Below are 23,792 nucleotides of genomic sequence, written 5' to 3'. Positions count from 1 at the left end.
TGCCATACATAATCTTTATTTCCAAAATCTCAAAGTATCCTTCAAAAGCTTGGGAGCTGCTTAGAACTTACCTGGCAAAGAGTTTGTATTTTCCCCTCTATGGACCTTCAATTTCCTTTCAGGTAAAAAGGACCACGCATTCTCCTTCCTCCTTGAGTAAGAGCTTTTTAAAATTTATATGTAGGTATATAAAATATTTTTCTTTTTTTAAAAAGGAGGCTAGAGGGATGGCTCAGTGGTTAAGAGCACTGACTGCTCTTACCGAGGAGCTGGGTTCAATTCCCAGCACCCATATGGCTGCTTGGGGATCTGACGCCCTCTCCTGACCTTCATGGGCATTGCAAGACATGGGTGCACTTACATACATGCAGGCAAAACATTCATACACATAAAATATTTAAAATAATTTTATATGTAATACAAAGTATGTTGGGATGTGGAAGGAAGGACTTTTGTATCTCAAACAAAAAACAGGTCTTCAATTTCATATTATCCAAATCCTGCTTTCAAAATTTAAGGGGGAAAAAATCACTACACTAACTTCTGCCCTTTTTTCTAGAATTTGGAAGCCCATTGCCTCAGAGGTAGGTGCTGTCTCTAAAGACTGATCTCCCAGTTCTGAACTGGGTGCCCCCTCATCTCCCCGAGAGCCCATCAAGCAAACCCAGTCATTCTCTCAAACAGAATTAGCCATTTACCTCCCTTCTCCCAGAAGGCCGACTAGCTGGTCAAGGCCATGGAAAGTGTGAAGCTTCTCCCAGTCCTAGAAGGGTATCAAGGTTTCCAGAAGGAGGTCTCTCAAGTGAGGTAAGCCAAGATGAAGATAAGCAAAAATAAAGCAAAACAGCTGCCCCTTGGTTCCTACTGCCACAAAAAGAAGCAGACCTCAGTGCACTGTGATGTTGGAAAAACCAAGGCAGTCTTTCATTCCCAGGTTTGCAAACAAGCAAAGACTTGGGCAGTCACAAAGAAGAGAGTCACTCCAAGCAAGGGAACTCCATCTGGGCTCCAGCATCTGCCCACCATCAAAAGGCAGGGCAGTATTAACACTGAGATGAGTTTCCCCCTGAGAACAGAGGCTTGAAAGAACACACAGTAGGGGAAGAACTGTGGACTATGTCAGAGTTTGCCAAAATACACTGAAGATTAAACAATAAGAGAAAGAGTAATGATAGTAATAAAGTGGCAGCCACAAAAGTGCTGGGCTCTCCAGGTCCTTCTACTCCACAGCATCTGGAAACAGTTCGCCACTGACACACCAACTGGGAACAAGCCACCAGAAGACAATAGAATCACATGATCCCATGGAAGACCTGACTTGCTTCTCTGCCATTTACCCGTTTCACCCTGCTCCTTCCTCAGACTCCTAGGCTACTGGTTCTCTGCAGAAGAGGAGACCCTGCCATCTATGCAGGGCAGAGACCACTCACCAAAATTAGATTCCTCCCCAAAGCTGGGTCAGGAGAGAGGCCAACCTTTCGGAGAAAGCTTGTAAGGAAAAAAATGGAAAGTAAAAGCCAAACACCTGTATATCCAGGAAACACAGGCCTTTCCATCCTGCTACCTTCTCAGTCACTCTCACACACGCCTGCACATACAACAGTGCCTGCCCACATGAGTACAAGCCCATACACGTACACTATCATTAGAGCAGGTGCCAGCCTGTAGTGAGCTCCTCCTCGGCACTGAAAGGGTGCCTCTCCCAGGCTCTGGGACGGTGAATCCTGGAGCAGCCTGCGGAGTTCCGGATGGTTCCAATTGCACAACCAGCCCTGCTCTGAACTACAGATTTAGGTCACCCTGAGATTCCGCTCAACTAGCATTTCAAGAAACCTCAGATCTGGGCATGATTTCAACAACTGAAAGGAGGTGGCTGCTTTATAAACAGAAATGATTTAATTTTTTAAGCACTTGATAAATGTGTAAACCCAAGATTAAAAAAAAAGGCTCAGCACTCAGAAAGACAAAGATTCAGAAATTTTAAAATTCTTCACATGGCTTGGCCTTGTTTCTCATCTGGACTTCTGGGCATTCAAGCTATTTATTTTTTAAGCAGGGAGGAGGGCACAAGGAAGATGAAGCAATCAACGGATTGTTCATAGCATTTTGTTCATTTCAACAGCAAATTTCCTGCATTTCTTTGCATCTCTGAAGGCAAATAAAGGTGTGTGTATGTTTTAACAGCAATTTGTTCAAATAAAAACGATTTTCATCCTGATCTGCAATTTGTGGGCTCAGAACTAAAAATCGGTCTTTCAATTATTTGCTAAAAGCAGCAGTTACTTGGCAATGTATTCACAAACCATACAGCTAGCTGGTTACAGGAAATAAAGAAGGAAAAGGTGTCACACCTAAATGCAGTGCACTTCAAGAAAGCTGTTCAACTACCACCTTTTGCCAAAGACCTGTCAATAGATGACACTCCCTTATGTGGGGTATGCAAAATGTTTACAGGCAGAATTTGATGTACATTTAGACTTCACGTGGAGCACCTCTGACATCAACCATTTTGTTATTCACTAATGTATCATTCACACTGCTCCTGCATACCTGTACATTAAAATACAAGGGCTGGGGGTGGAGCTCAGTGGTAGCATGCTTGATTAGCATGCTGGAGGCCCTGGATTAGATCCTCAGCACCAGCAAAAATAAAAACAAAGGCAGGTCAGCATGGGCTATGTTGTTTCAAGGGACAGAAATAGAATGATAGCCACAGACAATTTAGAAGAATTTATCTTCCTCCTATAAAATGTATGCAGCTACATTTCTCTGGTTGTTAATCAGTACGAGAAGAAAAAAAAAAAAACTTCTTTGTCTGATTATTTATTTAGGCAGATCAAAGGGCTTTCCCATCTAGCTTCAAACACTGTGGGAGTCATTTCAGATCATGAACAATACTGGTGAATGAGTTCTGAAAATAGCTTTCCTGGGAAGGCGGGCCATGTGTTGAGCGGGGCTTTTGCTTCAGCTCCACACCCCAGCCAACACTCCCCTTCCACAAGGCAGCAGATGTCAGCCCATCCATAGCCCAGAAGGGAGGCGGTCCCTCAGACTCTTCCATACTGATGGGATAAGCAAAACAGAAACCCTAGGCTTCATTGATATTTTGTTATCTTGAATGGGTTTCCACTAAGCTATATAGTCCAACAGTCCAGCTCTTCTCCGAGTCTTCCATTTTATTGGCAGATTAGAATAGGGTTCCAGCTCTGGTTTAAAGCTGAATGGCCCTATATTTGTCGCCATTTCTTGTTCTAAAACACTTATTAGAATTTAGGATCCTGCCTTTTGAAAGTTTCAGAGGAGCTAGAAAAGGGTTAGGAAATCAACCTGGGTTAAGGAGAAGAAAAAAAAACTGTAACCAATAAAGCAAGGGGTGGAGCCTAAAGTGAACTGCCTCTGGTTAAAACAAAATTATCACATAGAGGGGGAGAAAATTAAATACCAGGAAATGCTAGGCAAGTTCTCTTACCACTGCCCTACTCAACTCCAAGTGCTTTATCTCCTGAGTCACCAATTTCAAGCCAAGAGGCTCCTTCCAAAATGAATGACTAGACAAGAGACAGAAAAGAAGACACCAAATAGATCACAGGCCTAGTGTGTAAGCAACCTAGAACTTCAAACCTTAAGGATACGCATCATTATATAACCCTGGGCACAAAGCAGGGAAACTACACATAAATGCTGTCATTGTTGTCCATTGTTTAACCCTTCCCTGGCCCCAGGTGCTGAAATTCTACCACCAAATAATACACAGAATTGTAGAATTATAGGATCTAGTGAATAAAGCAAGGGGCAATAGACTTCTAAATGATTAAGAAGTATATTTAGGAAGAACTAAAGGAACAAAACAAAAGTTCTGAGAGTAGTTTTCCTTGTGCATTTCAGCAAGTGGAAAAACTCCTACAGAGATGATGGAAATTTACCCCAGATGCTTAAAAACATTAAAGACAACTAACAAATCCTACAGAACAAATAGGAAGCTGGGCATATTCTTCCTGAATGCCAAGAAAGTGCAAAACAAGAAACATTCTGAACCTAAGCATGTATATAATCTTCCCTTTTCTATCAATAATCATATCTAGCTGGTTGTTTAGTATACAAAATTATCACAATAATTCTCTGGGCAAGTACAACTAACAGGAAACAGATTAGTTCACAAAAAAATGTGATGAAAGTTTTATGGAGGAGAAAGCAGGGAAGTGATAGGATACTGCAAACTAATTAAAGTCCAAGAAAAATTACTTCTGCCTCTCAAAGATGGGCTTAAGAACTCTGAAGATGAGAAACATTGATCTTAAGAGGCAGGAAAGCAAATCAGTACTAAAATACAACACTGTTGTCTTCAGTCACTAGGCACTTTGTTATATCAAATTCCTGCCCATTCCTTCCCTTAAGATTCCCAACAGGCAGCAGAAGAGGCTAGTTGTGGATGAGGTCAGGAAATGAGAGAAAGGGAACTCTCTTACCTGGCTGCTCCATACTCAGGGGGGTGCTGATACCTCATCAGTTGCCCCTCTGTTCTCCCTGGCTGGTTCATGCGATGCTCACTATAGAAGTGCCCTGGCTCTTGGGGCTTGCACACTACAGACTGTGGTGGCATGCCCTTAAAAGGATACTCTGGTGGGGGACCTCGGTGTTCCATGCCTTTCAGGCTATGCTGGCTGGGAGATGGCCCTTGAGTCTTGTAGAATTCACTGGAACTTGTGGGATTCTTGTAGAGGTCATTGGGTTGTGGTGGTGAGAGAGGAGCACTGGTAACAGGTGGATGGGCTTTAACTCCGCTGGTAGCCAGTGACATCTGCATTAGTCGTTCACTCAAGGAGCGGACATGCCCTTGCTTAAGGTCTCTGAGTCCTTCATCCTGGTGCATCTTCCCAGGATTGAGCCGCTGAACGGATGGGCGTCCTTCGGTTCTCATCTTCTGGTTAGTAACTCCGGTGACATAGAAAGCAGCTCCAACGCTGGCATGCTGTTGGCCTCGGAAGTACTGAGACTGAACCTTGGCTTCTTCATAGGTTGGGAGTTCCTCATTATTCTGCATCCGAGGGGACAGCTGCTTCTCCATAATGATGTTTTCTGATTGAATTTCTTGGCCCTGGGGTTCCTGACGAGCAGCGTGTGCCACAAGTTGTTGATGGTGATCCTGAGGATTCAACACATCATTCTGAGGGCCTGGGTTCCCACTGCCAGTGGGGAAAGGAGGACCATTCCCTGTGGCTTGCTGATGAATAGCAAGCAGATTGCGATTTTCACTAGGATTGCCATAGCGAAGCTGCTCTTGTAGTAGACGTTGCAGTACTGTAGTTCCTCCACTTGGCTGTTCTTCAGAACTTCTCATCTCTATCGCTGCTGGTCCTTTGTGAAGAGAGAGAGAAATTGGGCACTTGGGCTGCCCTTGACCTGGGAAGGGGAAACAGGCAGCTTAACATCCAGCTGATGGATAAATAGGTCCTCTAAAGGGGAAGAAAAATGTATTTTTGATGGTGAGGATTCCATTGCAGAAACAAATTAGAGAACCGAATTCACAATTCATAGATGAATTCAAGTTATTCTTGTGGACCAAAAAGCTGTTTCCTCTTTTACTTTTAGCAGAACTTAAATAATCATGACTTAATTCCTAAGAGGACTGGGCAAACCAGGGACTGTGAGGTAGGGTGATCAGAGTGGTAAATTTTCTAAGGGCCTTACTCATAAGGTTCATCACTCTGCACTCCATTTAATTTTAAAATAAAATTCTGTGGCTATGGGGGTAGAGGCAAAAAAGTGGGGCAGAAAAGGTACCCCATAAGCAGAAATATGTAAGGCAGTTCGGCATGTGATGGGAAAGAAAAAATACAAAATAACTAAAATAAATAAAAGTTACATACATACATAAATGAACCTTGCCTTGAAATATTTTTTTCTTAGATTACCTTCAACTCTGAAACATGCCCTTAAAAATCACTTATACTATCCATTTTGGATGTTCAATGACTTAAAAATGACTTGAGAAAAGTATTATAGACAGTTTTTCCTTCAGCCATTCAAGGATAGACACAGATATTTTGCAGTTGTTGCTGGATCAGAGATGCTTTACAAGGAAACATCACTCTCATTTGAAATATGCCTCTGACAATATTTAGAAACTGAAAAATAAAAGTTCATCCTTCTGAAAAAATTATGATTACCATCTCACCGAGTACCATCATCAGTCCTTCTAAGGAATTGATGTGGATCTGGTAAAACTGATAACAGCAACACAAATTAAGATTCAAGTTATAATCATACTATGGTGTGCAGGGAACCTAAATCACTGAATCTTTTTTCTTTCATAACACCTATTTTCTCATCTGAAAAACTGAATGGCAGGTAACATGCATCACTCCCCCTCTCACAGCACTGTATTCTACATACACATTCATGGGACACTCAAAGACTCTTTGGAGAATCTGTCACGTTAAGTACTACTAGTAAATACTAATTTTAAATAATGTAATTTTCACTCTAAAGATCTGAATTCACTTGGTGTAACTGCACATATCACACACAAAGTCACTATAAGGGTCAGCATAAATAGCCTTAGGACTCCAGATGACAACTCTGGAATCTGTCCACTAAGCCTTTATCTCTGTGACAGTAAGCCACCTCCAACCTCTCTGCAAACATAAACTCCTTTCTTTAGTGCTGTAAGGCATTCAGAATGTGAACAGCAGATGAGCATCTTCTCTCCTTTCTTGTTTCTTGATGGCTGTTACTACCTGTGTGCTATGGAACTATGTGACTCAACAGTAAATGTCCCAAATCCCCTTTCATTATTTTTTATTTAAGCAAGTAATTAACTTATTGATTTTGTGATGCTGGTAATGAAACCTGGGGTCTTATGCATCTACATCTGAGCTACACTTCCAGCCCAAGAATCCCTTTCTAAATACCATCCATATTCTTTTGGGAAGTGCCTGCTGAGCACAAACAGGCTGATGAACGTGCCCTTTAATTCCTTTTCCCTACATTCCAGTGACACTCTGGAGCTGTATTTGAACTGACAAACAGGGACTCAAGTATAAAAATCTCTTCTGTGGTCTGAACCTGGACAGATAGCTACCGTACTTCTTTTCTTCTAGCAAAGAAAAAAAAGTGGAAATAAGAATGTATGTGGTTAAAGAAAAGTCACTTCCAACCCACTCTTCCAAGGCAGGGAAATACAGACATTGAGCTGTCCCAGACCCCAAACCCTCAAAAGTATGCCACCCCCTCCCTTGCCACATCCACCCATCAAGCAAGCACATATAGACACCCCAGCATGCACACGTGTGGGCATGAGTGAAGACAGGGAGGGAGGGAGGGAGGGAGGGAGAGAGAGAGAGAAATGGGCAATGGTTCGTACCTATTTCTGCTTTCTTTTAGGCTTAAAGCCTTGATCAGGATAGGGAACTCTTGCTTATGAGCAGCTCCAGAAACAGCAGCAGCAGATTCCCTCTCCCCTAACACTCAGGTCAGGGTAAGCGCCGCCAAGAGTCCAACCACTGGTCACTCTGAAATGTTCAGGAGGAAGAGGGAGGGAGAAATAAAAATGTCGTTTCTATGTTGCCACCAAGAGCCAGCAGTTAACCAAACCACTCCTTCCAAGGGAATGTCTTGTCCTATGTTGCTTGGCTTTTAAATGAGTGGCACAGTGTATTTCCACTAGGGCAGGAAAGAAACCCCACCGTCGAGTTGCTAGGTGCAGGAGGTCATGCCCATCTCCAGCTGATAAAAAAAGCTCATGTGTGACCCTGGAAAGGGCTATTGTGTTCAAGCCTCCCAGCCTTGGAGAGCCATCCCTATTACAATGCTAGATGATCAAGAGAGCCACAACCTTTGGGAACAAAGTTCAATTGCTGTCGGTAGCAGAATAGGTTCATTAGTTTCACTGTCCCACATCCCAGAAGGAAAGGCAGTCATCATAAAGTGGGTCTGGGTCCAAAACAGACTACTCAGTATCAAACTCCTGATTTAACTGCCTCAGCATCAGGTGGGCAGAAGAAAAACAAAACTTCAGCCAATTCATTTAATATTTATTGCATATTAACTATTCCAGACATTTGCCAGTCTCATGCTAGACACAAGGCATACAGAGGCGCACGAAGTATAGTCCTTGCTCTCATGGAGCTTACAATCTAATCAATGGCCATTCACTCTTGCAAGAGCAAGAATGCTGACCACCATTCCCATCCAGAGCAGCAATCTTTCTCCAAGCAGCAGAAAATGGCTCCAATTGCTTTCTGAGCACTTCCTCTGACCCAGTGTCTCAGCAAAAGGAATCTACTACATTGGCACTAGAGATGCCATGCGAATGCCCCACAGACATGAACTTGAGATTGTCTTCATTTACACTTTCTGCTTTGAATCCTTCTAAAAGTCCTCATCCAAATCCAACCAACATGGTTGTAAAGCTTGGGAGTTTGTGTTTAGGTAAGGATGCACATGAACGACATCCTGGCCTAGCCATGACTCATTCATATCACCCTAAAGGGAAAAAAGCCTTAACCCACAGCAGAGGCTCCATCTGAGGTACGACAATGCAGAAGAAGCACAGGAGTATCACTGCATGTTGGGCACGTGCCTAAAATATTCAAGTTAAAAAAACTTCACAAACTACACAGTGATTAATTTAACATTATTTCCTTGCAATGTTGCCTAAATTAAACTGAGAAGATACAGGGTGAAGAAACCTGGAAATTTGTCTTTCCATCTTGTTTTGGCCCAAAGAACAATCATGATCAAAAACAAAATTGTCTCCAATTTGAAAGGTCATTATTTTAGGGTGTCTCCCCCTAATTTCAAAGGAAAGGAACAACTTCTTATTGGAATCAAAGCTGTGAACAGAGCTATGGTAAATAGCCACCATGCTGCTATTGTCCGATTCTGAACAAAACATTTGTCTGTTTTTCAAATGAAATACCAGAAAATAGCCCAAGGTCTTTAAATGGAAGCCCCTGGGGAGAAACCACCACACAATTCTTTTCCAGGACTACTTAGATTCTTCATGCTGATTGAGACTGGATTTCTTCTAATATGCCGCTCCTCATTAGCGAAAACCTTATTTGTTGAAAGTCTCCGATTTCACCATAATTTCGTCCTCTTTTCTCCACTTCTTTTTCAAAATGGCCTGATATGGAGGTGGGAGAACACTCTGTGCCCCCATACCAGGCATTTTTGGTTTGTTTAACATGAAAATCAAATCAGATCAAGAAAAGGAAAACGTTGCAGAGTTCTTTCCAGCTTACAGCTCTTTTCTTAAAGACCTTGTGTCCATCTACATGTCAAGAGACACATAAGAAGTAAGAACACTGCTCTACTCATTTATTAGAGAAAGGAAACTTTTTGGCTTTTTTGTTTGTTTTTTGTCTTTTGAGACAGGGTCTCCCTGTAGCCGCAGCCGGCCTGGAACTCACTATGTAGACCAGGCTGGCTTTGAACTCGAAGAGATCTGCCTGCCTCTGCCTCCTGAGTGCTGGGATTAAAGGAAAGTAAAAGATTCCTTGTCTCATGCATAAGAACTGAAGTAGTATAAACTTTGTAACCTTTAATCTGCCCACAGTTTAAATCACGCCACATCCAGGGGTCTTACATCATCTTCAATCAATAAAATAACCTTGTTCGTCTTAGACATACAGCGTGCCCTTGAGGGTATTGGATAGGAGAAGAAAGGCTATCTCTAGCTCTGTCTTTGAAAGTGCAATGTGAATCTATATATTTAGATTTTCTGTAACAAGGCAGCAAGGCCAAGCTAAATTCTTACTCCATTTGCAGTCATTAGCCTTTCCCAGTATACCTGGGAGTTTGAGCCAAAAACATATTACTGAGAACTCAGATGTTTCCCAAGCCAAGACCCAGAAAAATCAGCATCACATAAAGGTGAGGACAAACCAAAATTTTGCTATTTAAAAAATTTTTCAATATGCCTATTCAATCTTCTTTCTAATCATTTATGTACCTCTTCCTCCCATTCTGCTTCTACCCATCACTGTACTAACCAGAATAGAGAACTGTGCTGGATAGCTTTAGTTGTCAACTTGACACACCTGGTTTGAGGGAGCCTCAATTGAGTAATTTCCTCCATTTATTGGCCTGTGGCCACGTCTCTGGGGCATTTCCTTGACTGAGTGATGTGAGAGGGCCAAGCCCACTGTGGGCAGTGCCATCCCTCGGCAGGTTGTCTTGTGCTGTATAAGAAAGCAGGCTGTGGTGCTGGAGAGATGGCTCAGCGGTTAAGAACACTGACTGTTCTTGCAGAAGATCCGGGTTCAAATCCCAGCACCCACATGACAGCTAACAACTAACAACTGTCTGTAACTCTGGTTCCAGGGAATCTGATGGTCTCTTCTGTTCTCCGCGGGCATTGCACAACATGGGTGCACTTACCTACATGCAGGCAATACACACATACACAAAAAATAATAAATAAAATATTTTTTAAAAGAAAGCAGGCTGAGCACAGGCCAAGGAGCAAGCCAGTAAGCAGTGTTAACTTCATGGTCGGTGCTCCAGGTTGCGGCCCTGAGTTCCTGCCTTGGCTTCCCTTGATTAGGAACTACACTGTAAGTCAAATAAACTCTTTCCTCCCCAAGTTGGTTTTGGCCAGGGTTTTATCACAGCAACAGAAAGGTAACTAATAAAAAGAATCTTATCTAGAAAACCTATTTCTCTATTAAATTCAGTTCAACCTGCTTCATACCTTATTCCTAGATAAAGGGAAAGCAGCCAGGTCAATTTTCTCTTTAACTATGTCTTTATGTGTAAAACACCACAGAAGTATGCACACATGCACACACACACACACACACACACACACACACATCAGCAGCAGCAGCATTCTCACTAAAAGCATGAATCCCCAGTGGATTCCTAAGTCCCCTCAAGCAGGGCCATTGGTCTAAAGTGTCAGACTAAAAGTGATTTCAAGTAAACTGTTAAGCATGGAGCCTGGCATACAGTAAAGCCTCATAAAAGTTAGCCATTATTATAGTTATTATCTCAAATTTAGGGCTGGGGAGATGGCTCAGGGGTTAAGAGCACTGGTTGTTCTTGCAGAAGACCCGGGTTTGAATCCCAGCGTCCACATACGGGCTAACAACCATCCATAACTCCAGTTCCAGAGACTCTGACACAATCTTCTGTCCTCCTTGGGCACTGTATGACATGGGTGCACTTATATACATACAGGAATAACACTCATACACATAAAAATAAATTTAAAACATTAAAAAATATTATCTCAAATTAGTTTTTTTCTGGAATGATCTAGAAATTTTATGAAGGTTGTTTTATTTGAAACCTTTACTAATAACCCAGTCAGTGCGGGGGTCCTTAGAACAGCCAGAATGGGAAAGACTCTTGGGAGACCACTTAATGGTCCACTCTCCTGTGACCATCACACTAGGTTGCCATCTACTCTTTCTTAGGAAAAAGCTTGAGGGCTAGAGAGATGGCTCATCGGTTAAGAACACTGGTTGTTCTTGCAGAAGGCCTGGGTTCAAATCCCAGCACCCACATGGCAGCTAGCGACTGTCCCTAACTCCAGTTCCAAGGGATCCAACAGCCTCTTCTGTCCTCCACAGGCATCGCACGACACGGGTGCACTTACCTACATGCAGGCAATACACGCATACACATAAAACTGAAATAATAAATAAAATATTAAAAAGAAAAAGCTTGAGGGAAGAGTTGCCCTCAGTTCTCTGCTCCTATATTTATCATCTCCCAGACTATGTTGAAAAATTATTGTAAGACCCAGAATAAGGCCTTGACATTTTCAAATGTTACTGAGAATCAGTGTGACAGATGTTTTTCTAAAACATTAGCTCAGGGGATGGGTCATATTAAGAAAAAAATTTTTATTACATTTTATTTATTTATTATTTATGTATGTATATATATATATATAGTGTGTGTATACACATATGCATGCTTGCATGCTATGCATGTGCATGTGCCAGTCAGGACAACTTGTGGCAATCAGTTTTTCCTTCTACCATTATAATCCTGGAATCAAACTCAGGTCATCAAGCTTTGTGGAAGGCGTGTTTTCTCACTGAGTCACCTTACCTGGACCAAGATTGGTCATTTTTTGGTTCCATTTTTACTTTATCCCACTCTGAAGCAATTAACCAGAACATATTACTAGGCAACAAAAGTAATCAACTTGACAGTAGAGGGAACAGAATAGTAGGGCATATCCATTTCAAAAGGGGATCAGACCATGTTATCACACCTCATCCTTTACTGCCTCAAAAAATTATGAGATCCATAAAATCAGACTGAGAACAAAAGGAAGAAATTTTACGAATGTACCTTGAAACTGCTCACTTTAATAATCTGTTCCCTCCTATGGTATTGTTATAGTTTATTTTTACAAAGAACATAAACATCTTTATAATAAAGAAAATAAAAAACTTACAGTCCTAGTACTTCAACCCAGGCATTGGTAAATATTTTGCTCCAGACTTATGTGCTTTTGCCAAGAAATGAAAAATTTTGGGGGGGTGTTTATGGAGACAGAGTATCACTATATAGCCCAAGCTAGCCTCAAACTCATGGTAATCCTGTCTCCGTCTTTCCAGTGCTGTTATTGCAGGTGTGAGCCACCACAGCCGATACAATGAAATATTAATATACACATAATTTGGGATTCTACATTTCACATGATTATAAGCCCTTTCCCCAAGGTGTAGCATAGACTTCATAACAAACAGTATAATGACTCCTTAATACTCCACTAAACGAATGTAATGAGATTCATGTACCCATTTCCCAATTATTAAGATATCAAAATCATCCATACCTTCAGAATCCCAAAGGGGCAGAAATTACTGGAAATCCATGTGTTTCCCTTTTCATGTGGATCATAATGTCACATGTGCTGTGCAGCCATGTTAATACTTTAGATGAACTTAACTGAACTTTAATATAAATGCTTATGATGTACACTGACTGTTTATAAAAACCATATATATCATATATATATATCAAATTAAATTTAAGAAAAATGAAAATGTTCAAATGGCTTCCAAAGTCTTAACCCAGTCTAAATAATGTTACAAAAATATCCTTATGATTCAACCTTTTTCGATATTTTGGGTTGTTTCCTAATGATGCAATTCCACAAGTGAAATTAAGGAGTCAAGGTATATGAATGTTTATAGACAATCCACTACAAAAATGCTAGCAAAACACCAAAGTCCCATGAATTCTCTTTCACACTTCATAAAAAGTTATTCTGCTCCTATTTCTCTTCCAGGGCCGAGCAGGGCTCCTGTACCCTGAAAAAACAAAGCAAACAGAAGTAGTGCAGTGCTTCAGTGGCTTGCAAAATGGCAGAGTGGAATGCAGGCTCCCCTGGGAATCCAGCTTGCACACACTTATCCCAAATTGCCATTGGCCAAGAAGCTAATTACTAAAAGCATCAGGTGGGTGAGAACAGGTTCATTGCCTGTAATGGCTTATATCATCTTTCATTTTTGTCCTTGGAAAGATCTCACAGTCATCTTGAAGACATCCAGTTCTAGTGACCCAGCTTGTTACATTCTGAGAATGGAATTCATTAAGTTTTCAGATCCCACTCTTCAATCTACCTTAATAGGCAAATTGCTATATAAAACTGAATGTACATGAGCAAGGAGCCTGTGTAAACACCTCTTCTTGCAGCCTCAATGAAAGTGGCACTTTTAAGGCCAACTCAATTTAATATTATATGACTAAGTAGCACCTGTTTAAATGGTCAAGGTGTTATAGACCAAGGTTTATTTGTAGACTTGACCATAAAAGTCATCCAATGTGTAGGCAGGGAAGGCAGAAGGCCAGAGATGCTCCTGGCTTCATAAGAACAGACATCACAGGCATTGCTTTCTTTCATTTCTTTTCTGGAACTCTCAGAAAAATGCAGTTCAGCTTTCTGCCTTCTCCTTGAAGGCTTTTTCCACATCCTCTTCCATTTCCTCTGCCCCAAATTCTGCTCAATACAGAACATTAATTTTCCCTCACTATGTTCCTACTGTGCTTGGTATACATCTTCATTATAGCACAAATCACATTGTATTTTCCACAAACATTTAGGTAGTACTTAATATAAACACTGCTCTAGGTAGATACTGGAGCAGACAAAATGAAAAAGAAAAAGCAGAAGCCAGGTGTCAGGAGCTTCTAGGCACGCAAAATGGGCCAAATCTCACACCTCTGGCCAACAAAGGTATGAACAATAGCTCTGAGCTGAGTAGAGGACATTAAATTTGGTGACCAACTTAATGTCAAAGATGTGTTGAGATATATCTTTGGAAGTCATTGCATTTGGTTAATAGCTAAAGTCATAAGAGGGAGCTGGCCATAAAGAATAAGAACAGAACTAAACAAGGCTGAAATGAAGGATGGATCCATAAAATGATCATCCGAGGATCAGGCACATTGCAAATGTGAAACAAATACCTTTACTCCCTGGTTCCCTCCTCCATATTACTTCAGTCTAGAAGACCTCGCTTCAGAGATGGAAGTCCCTAGCTGTAATACAGAGAGATAAAAGAAGGTAATTCTCTCAATTTATGCTTCTAAATATTCAGGCAGAAATTATGGTAAGGAGTTGAGCCATAAATGAAAGTGGAAATTGCTAGAATATGAGATTTTGAAGGACATGGACAGGAAGTCGTATTTCTGTCTCGGTACTGACAACACTAACAGGTACATTTGATGTGCTTAATAATTGCATAGAATAACATCTTCTCAAAGACTTTGCTAGAAGCTACAACAGATATAGAAGGAATGAAATACAAGGAACAATAATGATGATGATGATGATGATGATAATACCTTTATTCTTTCAGGCTTCTATCAAAAGCTCTTTCTCGTCTGTAAGTCTTCTCAGCAGCTGTGTACAGAAATAAAGGCAGATGTAATTAAGTCCATTTTACATTTGGAGAAGCACAAGTCCAAAACAGATAACTAGTGTTAAGTAATTTGATCACAGTTTCGCTGCTCCTCTCCAGTAGGGCCAGGATCAGAAACCAAGTCTTGTGACTTCCTGCACTATGTTCAGTTATTAGACAAAACTCTCCACAAACTGCCTGTTTGGATTTGAAGAGGACAGTTCACAAGAGAAATTCACTCAAAAAGCCAACCCCCTCAGCATTCCAACTATACAGTCAACTATGTTTTACCTACAGGAAAGTATTTAAGACATTTTCCTAAGCTAACACTAGCATGACTGGCTACATATAACTCCCACATGTGCTCCACTGACATAATTAAGAGCTCTTCATTTTGTTGTATGCTTGTCGAAGGGAGCCCCATTTGCCTTCGGTCTGGATTTTGTATCTGAGTGGAGCTCAGGTGCTGACTGCAGGTGTGGCATCCAGCAGGTGCATGGAAAGGAGCCAGTGTTTTATATCTTCATGCCAAAGGCCCTGAGTCACCCTGCCAAGGCAGAGGCAGTCCTTCTTCCTGCTGCTGATCTGCAAGCACTGAAAACCTGGCTTGGCTGTGTTGCCCTTGCGGAACTGAATCTGGATCCTGCCTTCTCAAAAAGGTGTAGAGCAAGATCAGTTAAGTCAGAAATTCTATGCCCTAGAAAACTGTCCTGCTCACAGAAAGTAATGCAGTAATAGCCAATGAGGAAAGTATCAGGGACTATATATACAGAATTACCATCGCTTTTTTATAATGTGTATGTGTTTTGCCTGCATTTATATATGTGCACCACATTCGTGCCTGGTACCCGAGGAAGCCTGAATAGGGCATCACATCTCCTGTAACAGGAGTTACAGATAAGTTGTGAGATTCCATTTGGGTGATGGGAAGTGAATCTAGATCTTCTGCAAGAGCAGCAAGTGATCTTAACCACTGAACTATCTCTCCAGGCCAAGAATGACCATCTTTTACAAGTTGTGGGAAGAAAGGAGGATCAAAGCAGCTCCTATTTTATTCCACTAAAAAGCACCTAATCTACAAATGCCCTTGAAATCTCAGGAGTCAATATTCATCTCCCTAAAAAAGATGGAGTACAATAGAAAGAAACTGCTAGTAAGCCTGTGTTCCTAGTCCCACCATAACCCTTCCTCTTCAGGCTACCAAGGGAGAAGTGCTTAGCCTGTTCACTAAAAAGACAAGGTCAGAAAATTTACCACACCGCCCTAACACAAGCCTAACTGGCAGCCTCGAGCAGAAAGAATGTTCTTGGGGGTAAAACAGGTCTTCAATATTTTCTTCCAAAAATTGTTTACTTTTTGAAAACTATCTGCCCCCCAATAACCCCCCTACATACACACCCACGTATTTGTGAACACAGCCATTTGAGCACACGCTTGTGAGTAAACACATGGGGAGTGCAAAGGGAGGGGGGGAAGTAATCATAGAAGGGAAAATCAAATACTATCTTAATAAAATGCTTTGTTATGCCTCATTGTATTGCTCTAATTCACACAGGAAGCAAATATGCTTTGGTATATAACTCATGATCTAGAATATAAAACTGACTACTAAACTAAAATGTCATCACTGTCCATAAAGGAGTAAAACAGTGACCTAAACTGGAAACTCAAATATAATATGGAGGAAATCAGATTTTTTCAAAATTGGAAATCTAAATAATTTTCCTTGTCTGTGATTTTTATTTTTGTTTGCTATCATATGAGGGAAAAAGTCACCAATTCCATGCAAATCTATGTCCCTTGAAAACAACTAAAATGAATAAAGGATGCACTAATTACCTTCCTAATAGGGGAGGTTTTAATTGATCTTTTCTCTAACAACCTTCATCAAAGTTTCCAGGGCAACTTCAAAAAAAGATGTCAAACCTGGCCCATATTTGTATCCCCTTAAAATAATTCTCAATACACAGAAACACGGAAAGCTGATTTCTCTTCAATGCTGTTAACACTCAGGCCACTACATTTTCTGATGTCAGCAATCCCCTTCCCACAAATATTCCAAGTATGCACCACCGTCATTCTCCTTTCAATTATGTGGTTTCTCTGCTCCTTTCCTGATTGAGTCCAGGCCTCTCCGATAATGAGAAGCATGTGCAGGGAAAATATGCTCTTAAAAAACACATACATCATTTTCATCTCTATCTTAAGTGGGGGAGGGGGGGACCAATCACTTGTCCATACCAAAAGGATCAAAATGTGAATCAGTTTTCTATGTGATATTACAAGGGGAAAAAAGATCAGCACCAATGTCTAAAGGGGGCCAGTTTTTGTGAACTGAAGCAAAACCAACAAAAATAAGGGAGACAACCCCAAAATCCACCCTTTCTAACTTGGCCACATTTATATTTAATGTTATCTTAATGTTGCCTTGGGGGGTATTTAAGTTCTGACATACACATGGAAATGAGCCACGAATTGTACAGTAAGCATAAATATTCCATCATTAATAAAAACCAGCTGGGCAAAAAACACTACAAGAGCTGGATATCAGTTACTGGCTATTGTCAGTATTTGTCACTAACAAATATTACTCAAAATTCTCCGTTAAAACACAGACATAGAGAAGTTGGCTTTACTGTAACATGTGAAGGAGCTTTGAGGAACCCATTGGTCAGTATGGTGCATTCTATCTAATGTCTCTTTCCTCATCCTGGCAGTTACCAGAGGCCTTTGATTTTATCTTAACCTATCACAGAGTATAAAATGTTTGATTTCATTTTTTTAAAAAATTCTATAAAATTTTTATTAACATATATTAATTGCACATAACAATGGCTTTCCTTATAACACTTTCTTTTTCAGAAGGTTGCATATATCACCTTTATTATTGTTTTTTTTTAAAGGCTAAAACTATACACATTTGAGAACTCACAGTAGTTTTATCCGAGAGGGCCAATAGTACAAATGTAGGGCCAGTCGTAAATAGTGAATAAGGCAATGGGGCACCAAAGGGCACTGTATGGTATAAGAGAGCAAAGCTCATTAAAAGTGAACACCTGCTCAGGATCCTATAATAAGCCTGCTCTGCCATCATGCAAACACCTTTCATCCAATGACCTCAAAGCAAGTGCCCAATATGAAGCATGCCTAAACACCTCTGTGAAGTATTAATATCCTTGCTTCCCAGAAGGGTAACTGAAGCTTAGAGCAGCTAATTCATCTACCCTTGGTCACATGGCAAATCAGAGAAGGGATGGGCAGAGAATTCCAAATCCTGGCTTCAAGTCACACAGACTAATGCCATTTCATGCAGCTGGAACAAGAGTGAAAGTGACTTTACAAATGTCAAGGCAAGCCTGCAGAGAGAGAGAGAGAGAGAGAGAGAGAGAGAGAGAGAGAGAGAGAACTTGATTCTAAAATTCGCCTTAGGTACTATCAGCAAATAAATACCCCTGCATTTTTTCCATTAATACATGGTATGAAACATATTCCTGTACTTCACTTAGAACTTTATGTATGACAAAGACCCAGATCTCAAATTTTATCATTTAGCGGGTGCAATTCCATTCAGTGTATGAAGAGGCACTAGTACATGAGGAATAAATCTGATAGCACTCATAGACTGTATTTAACTTATCAAGGGAAAATCAAAGGTCCAGGCAACTGAAATTTCACTACATATTAAAGGTTTCAAATGAAGAACCTATTGTGTGGACCACTCTTGCTGTATCGACACGCCATGTGTTTAGTTGCCTAAAAACTTTAATTCTTTTTTTTTTCAGTCTGAGATAAATAATATTTTTGAGCCGGACATGGTGGCACACGCCTGTAGTCCCAGCACTTGGGAGGCAGAGGCAGGCAGATCTTTGTGAGTTCAAGGCCAGCCTGGTCTACATAGTGAGTTCCAGGACAGCTGGGGCTACAGGGAGACCCTGATTCAAAAAGAGAAAGAAAAAAAAATTTTAAGCTATAAAGTGAGCATATCTGGGTCATTCTTCTCCTTCTTTCTCATTTTGGATCTTCTGTAGTTCATACAAATTTATACTATCATTTTTAAATTTTTATTTGTTATTTTTATTTTACGTGTATGCATGTATTGCCTGCACGTAGAGACGTGCACCCAGTGTGCAATGCCCGCAGAAGTCAGAAGAGGCTGTCGGATCCCGTGGGACTGGAGTGACAGATAGTCGTTAGCTGCCATGTGGTTGCTGGGATTCAAACCCGGGTCTTCTGTAAGAACAACCAGTGTTCTTGAATGCTGAGCCATCTCTCTAGCCCCACAAATTTATACTATCTTAAGGAGATATCATGAAGTGATTTCAAAATAATTTTCAATGATTAAGACAAGTAAACACTAGGTTCTAATTTGTTTTCTGTTTTTAAAGAATGGAGGCAAGTAAGAGGAGGTCAAAAAGAATAGGGTTAACAGGCTTATTCCATTCATAAACAACTTCTAAATCACAGAAAGTGTTTAGAGATCACTTAAATCTATTGGCCTCTCCTGGCATTCCAGAACAAAATGTATGGGATTCTTCATGTGTACTTGCTGTTTCTGACTCCATTCCTCCTTAGTAGTTTACAAAGCAATGCCTCTCATAAGCTCTCATTTAAAACTAACATTGCACAGTCCTATGACCCAAATTGTAGAAAATTTGTATTAGTATAGGAATCAGAAAAAAATGAATGGGATTCTTGAAGTTTTAGATACAGTCTTAGGTTTTTAATTTTATGCTTTTAAAATATAAAGCACATTTCCACTGATATATGCTTACAAACTCTTTGTTTTTTGCGGAAAAGCTACATTATTACATTTCTAACAACTTTTACAGCCTCATTCTACTACCAACCATTCACAGTCACACCAGATCAGTGAAACCTCAAAAAGCAAGCATAAACTTTTGAGAACTTGACTATCAAAATCACCTCATTCAATCTCTACAATTTACAGTGGAGGAAACTTGCCAAGGCTGTTAAACCAAGTTAGAGCTGGGCCTAAAGCCGGGTTCCTCTCTCCAACAGACTTACCCGGAAAGCCTACCACACATTCTTAGATTAAAAATGGCATCATTTCCAATTATTTATTAAAAATAATTTTCTGGATCCTTAGGTATTTCAAATACAATAGCTTTAAATCAAATAATGTATGTAAATCAGGTGAATAGTGCCCTCCTTAGACATTCAAAATTCATAAAGTCTGATTTATTCCCAGAAAGTAATACGAACTCATTTTGACCAGCATGTGTGGGCTGAGGCTAACATGGCCAGCATTGTTACAAGCCAGAATTATTTGAAAATTAACTCCATAGCATATAACAAAAAGACTTCCAAAGTCCAGTAACCGTCTCATTTAGTTCAAGCAATGATCAGCACAGCAAATTCTAATGTATTTTTTTATTCAATAAATACATTCCTGAGAAGGCCTAGGTACAGCAAATTTTTTACCTATCAAGTCATAATTTACAGATACCAACTAAGTAAGCTAATTCTCCACAAGAAACCTGTGTAAATCTTTTTATAAGCAAATGACCTTCTATTTTCTTTCTTTTCTTTTTTTTTTTTCAGATTGTATGTGTCCTGTATGGAAGGGGCAAGTTTCCTACTCTTTTGGCATTAAAAAAGGTCAGAAACCCACCATGGAGGACAGTAATGTAGTCTTTTTAATACCCCCTTAGTTCCTAGGACTAAATGCTAACCTTTGACTTGGGGGTGGGATCCTAGATTTCGGACTAAAGTCCACAAAAGGTAGTAAGGAATGAAAAGTAAGCAATGCTAAGGACAACACATCATAGCAAAACAACAAAAAATCCTGGGGACAGCAAATCAATGGATCATAATTCTAAACAAATTGGTTTAATCTCCAGCTAATTAACTTGTCAAGCATATCTCTAAACCAACTGAATCCATGGGAGAAAGAGTTGATGTAATACAAGATTTGGAAACATTTACCATCCTAAAAAGATAGGGCCCGACCACACACACTTCTCTCCACCACTTTCAGTGGATTTTAGCTCAGATTAATGGGTGCAAAGGACGATTTCTACCAGACAGACTTGAAGAATAGACTGTTCTCATGAATTCCAAATGGTCAGTCTCCATGGAGGAGGCTACCTGGACACAAGCATTTCCCAAGAGAGAATATATCCTCTACTCCTCTTCATTGGTAACACTACCCCCACACCCAAACAAAACAAAACTTCTAACCATCCTGAGAACTTTGGGGGGGACTTTTATTAGGTAAAGGAAAAGAAACATTAAGAGGGGAGCAGGAGAGTGTGAGAAACTCCTCTTGTCTCCAAATGGAAAACAAGCCTAAAAAGCTGGATCAAAGGAAGAAAGGGGGATGGGGGGAAGAGCTGCTTAATTACAAAGACACCCTTTTAAAGAAGGAGCAGGCCCTGGGAGAGGGCTCTTAGGAGAGGCCCAGAAGCAGATGTACCCGCTTTAGAATTCTGGCACTCAATGGGACCTCAAAGTCAAAGCTTCCATCCTTCTGTCTTCCCATTAGAAGATTCTCAAAGCATGATAGTCAGCATCGTTCAGTACAAAACTTGAGGAAAATCAACCTCAAAAAATGCCTTATTTATGCATTAGTCTAATAAACCTTACTTTGTAAATGGGAAGTTGCCTTTAAGTCCCAAATTACAAATATCAAATATGAATTGTTACATTCTTTCTAGAATATTTTTATTAGGTAAATGGGTTTCCAGTGATCATATAAAACTTACTGTACATACACATATGTACAGTTTATGTAGCAGGTTTAATTTATATCTAGACTGTGAAGTTATAAAAGTTATTTCAATTATACAGAGAAAAACTTTTCTGAAGAAAGAAGCAACTTAAAATGAAGCATGATGTAGTGCCAGAAAGTGTCCGTAAATGACACCAGGCAAACCCATACAAAATAGCTGGAACCTGAGTTATCATCTGTAAATAGATGCAACTACTCTACAACCACCTGGCTATTAAAATGTCCCAGGTCAGTTTTAAAACGTAACTTGGTCAGGCCAGCTTTTCCCTCCCTGCTGATCTGAAATATGATAGCCTTTAAAATTGTCACCTTGTAACATTCCTTCTCTACCTTCCTGCTTTCTTTCTCCCCATTAAAATCAACCAAAGAAATTGTTTTAAAATATATGCAAATTATTTGTTCTCTAAAGGATGAGGAATGGATTGGAAATATCTCCATAACAGGTCTTTGAACACAACCAGTCTTATAAGCCCCATGGCCCTTGCCCAGTTGAAGAGAGGTAGGAATGGGTACAAGTTTACCCCATGTCCAAAATGGCATTTCAGGCTATTTTTAGCTACTAAATGTGGGTACTGAAAGGTCTGAGGAGGCTTCCCCAAAGCTGGCTGGAGAAAGAACTTTTCAGAAAGTCAATCTCAAGGAGACTTAAATACCTTAAGCCCTTCATCAGTGAAGATTATGGAGACTGTCTTTCTCTCTAAATGAGAGATTATATTCATAAAAGTTTCATCTGTCTCTTCACATTCACTCTTCATGGCAAGGAAGAGACAAGAAATGAACTGTACCTCAGGTTGTCCAAAACTTCTTGCTAAGACTTATATTACAGATTGAAAAGGCTATTTCTCAAACACTTTCCCTTTTCTCCTTCGTTAATTTGTATTCTCCCTTGCTGAAAATTATTAGCATATTATTGTTAGTGGCTATTACCAGGGACTTCTCACAGTCCATAAACAGTCACCCCCCCACACACTTTCCCTTCTCTTCGTTTTCACGTATCCATGAAGTCCTTCTTACAGTTGATGCACAAAAGTACAATGGCCCAGGCTTGGATCCTAAAACCACCTGCCTAACCTTGCAAAACTACTTACTAACATCTTCTGAACTTATAAAGCAAATATGGACAAACCCCTCCTCAAAAAACTCACCACCACGATCACAACACACAAAAACACACATGCATGCATGCATGCATGGAGTAGTAGTGTAGTAGATTATTCCCACATTTTATATCTTCAAGAAGTCATGGCCCTGGGTCAGGGAGGGTGAGTTCCCACCCCAAGCCTAAGCAGTTAGGAGAAAGCCTTTCAGTTATCTGAGATAAGGGCATACCTTCATTTCAGAGGAAAGGTAGACCTCAGTTTCCCTAAGGTCTTTAGTTCTTTAAGAGATCAATTCCTTAGTGATTACAAGGATCCCCAGGAGGCAACAACGTGCCACCGAGCGGTGATACTTTCCAGCATCCCCTTCTTGAAGTAGGACAGGAGAGGAGCCCATGCTTTTTAAACTGATTTAACTCCCTGCATATCCCAGAAAACTCAAGGCCAGCAGCAAAGAAAGTAGAGCACATGGGCATCCCCACAGGCACATACACAGACTCACTCATGCCTAAGGCAAGACCAAGTTCACAACACCGTGGATTCCAGCCCTAGTTCCCCGGAAAAAGTAACCACAAGTCTCCTACCCCTGAAGTCAACGAAGACAAGGTGACGACTCTCTCTGCTCGCTCAAGTGGCTTTGGTCCCAGTCCCAGGCCAAAGGCCAAGGATGGGCATAGAGGAAGCCCCAGGTCCTGGCTACTTCCCTCCTCGCTGCTCCGTCTGGGCTCTTCTTGGTGGCAGTGGACAGGCAGGATACTGGGTGGGAGGGTGGAGCAGCGGATGGTGGGAGACGAGACAGGCTGGAGATGGTGATAGTGGGAGAAGGCGGTGAGAACTAAGAGAAGAAGAGACGAAAAAGAATAGAGATGAAGGAGTAATTCAGGGGTCTACCAGAGAAGGCAGCCAGAAAGCTCCTTGGAAGGAAGGGGCGTGACTGTGATGAAGGCCGCTCCTGAGCAAAGGATGGGAGGTAGAGGAGGGGAGGAACTGGTGGCTTTTCTTCTTGCGGAGCTTCTAGGACCGCCCAGAAGCAGGGCGGGGGGGGGAGCGGGGGGAGGGCTGTCGGGCGAT

The 23,792-nt window shown here is 40.8% G+C and overlaps 1 protein-coding gene across 4 annotated transcripts in view; it reads right to left on the bottom strand.

Moving 5' to 3' along the window:
* The window catches only part of Amot (angiomotin), a 61,389-nt gene that overhangs the window by 37,013 nt on the left and 584 nt on the right, over positions 1–23,792 (bottom strand). The window contains exons 1-6 of one of the 4 annotated variants that reach the window (XM_029567590.1): positions 23,613–23,742; positions 23,306–23,521; positions 14,818–14,875; positions 14,440–14,511; positions 7,364–7,511; positions 4,467–5,400 (exon numbers count right to left, since the gene is read on the bottom strand). In XM_029567590.1, coding sequence (XP_029423450.1) covers positions 4,467–5,338 — 872 coding nt within the window. In that variant the 5' untranslated portion in view covers positions 5,339–5,400; positions 7,364–7,511; positions 14,440–14,511; ... (1 more) ...; positions 23,306–23,521; positions 23,613–23,742. Of the gene's footprint in view, positions 1–4,466; positions 5,401–7,363; positions 7,512–14,439; positions 14,512–14,817; positions 14,876–23,305; positions 23,743–23,792 lie in introns of those variants that run through there. The other 3 variants (XM_029567591.1, XM_029567589.1, XM_008841568.3) reach the window with 3 other exon arrangements.

This window comes from Nannospalax galili, unplaced genomic scaffold, assembly GCF_000622305.1.
Source record: "Nannospalax galili isolate Female #2095 unplaced genomic scaffold, S.galili_v1.0 scaffold641, whole genome shotgun sequence".
Lineage (NCBI taxonomy): Eukaryota > Metazoa > Chordata > Mammalia > Rodentia > Spalacidae > Nannospalax > Nannospalax galili.
This window is presented reverse-complemented; position numbering and strand designations above follow the sequence as displayed.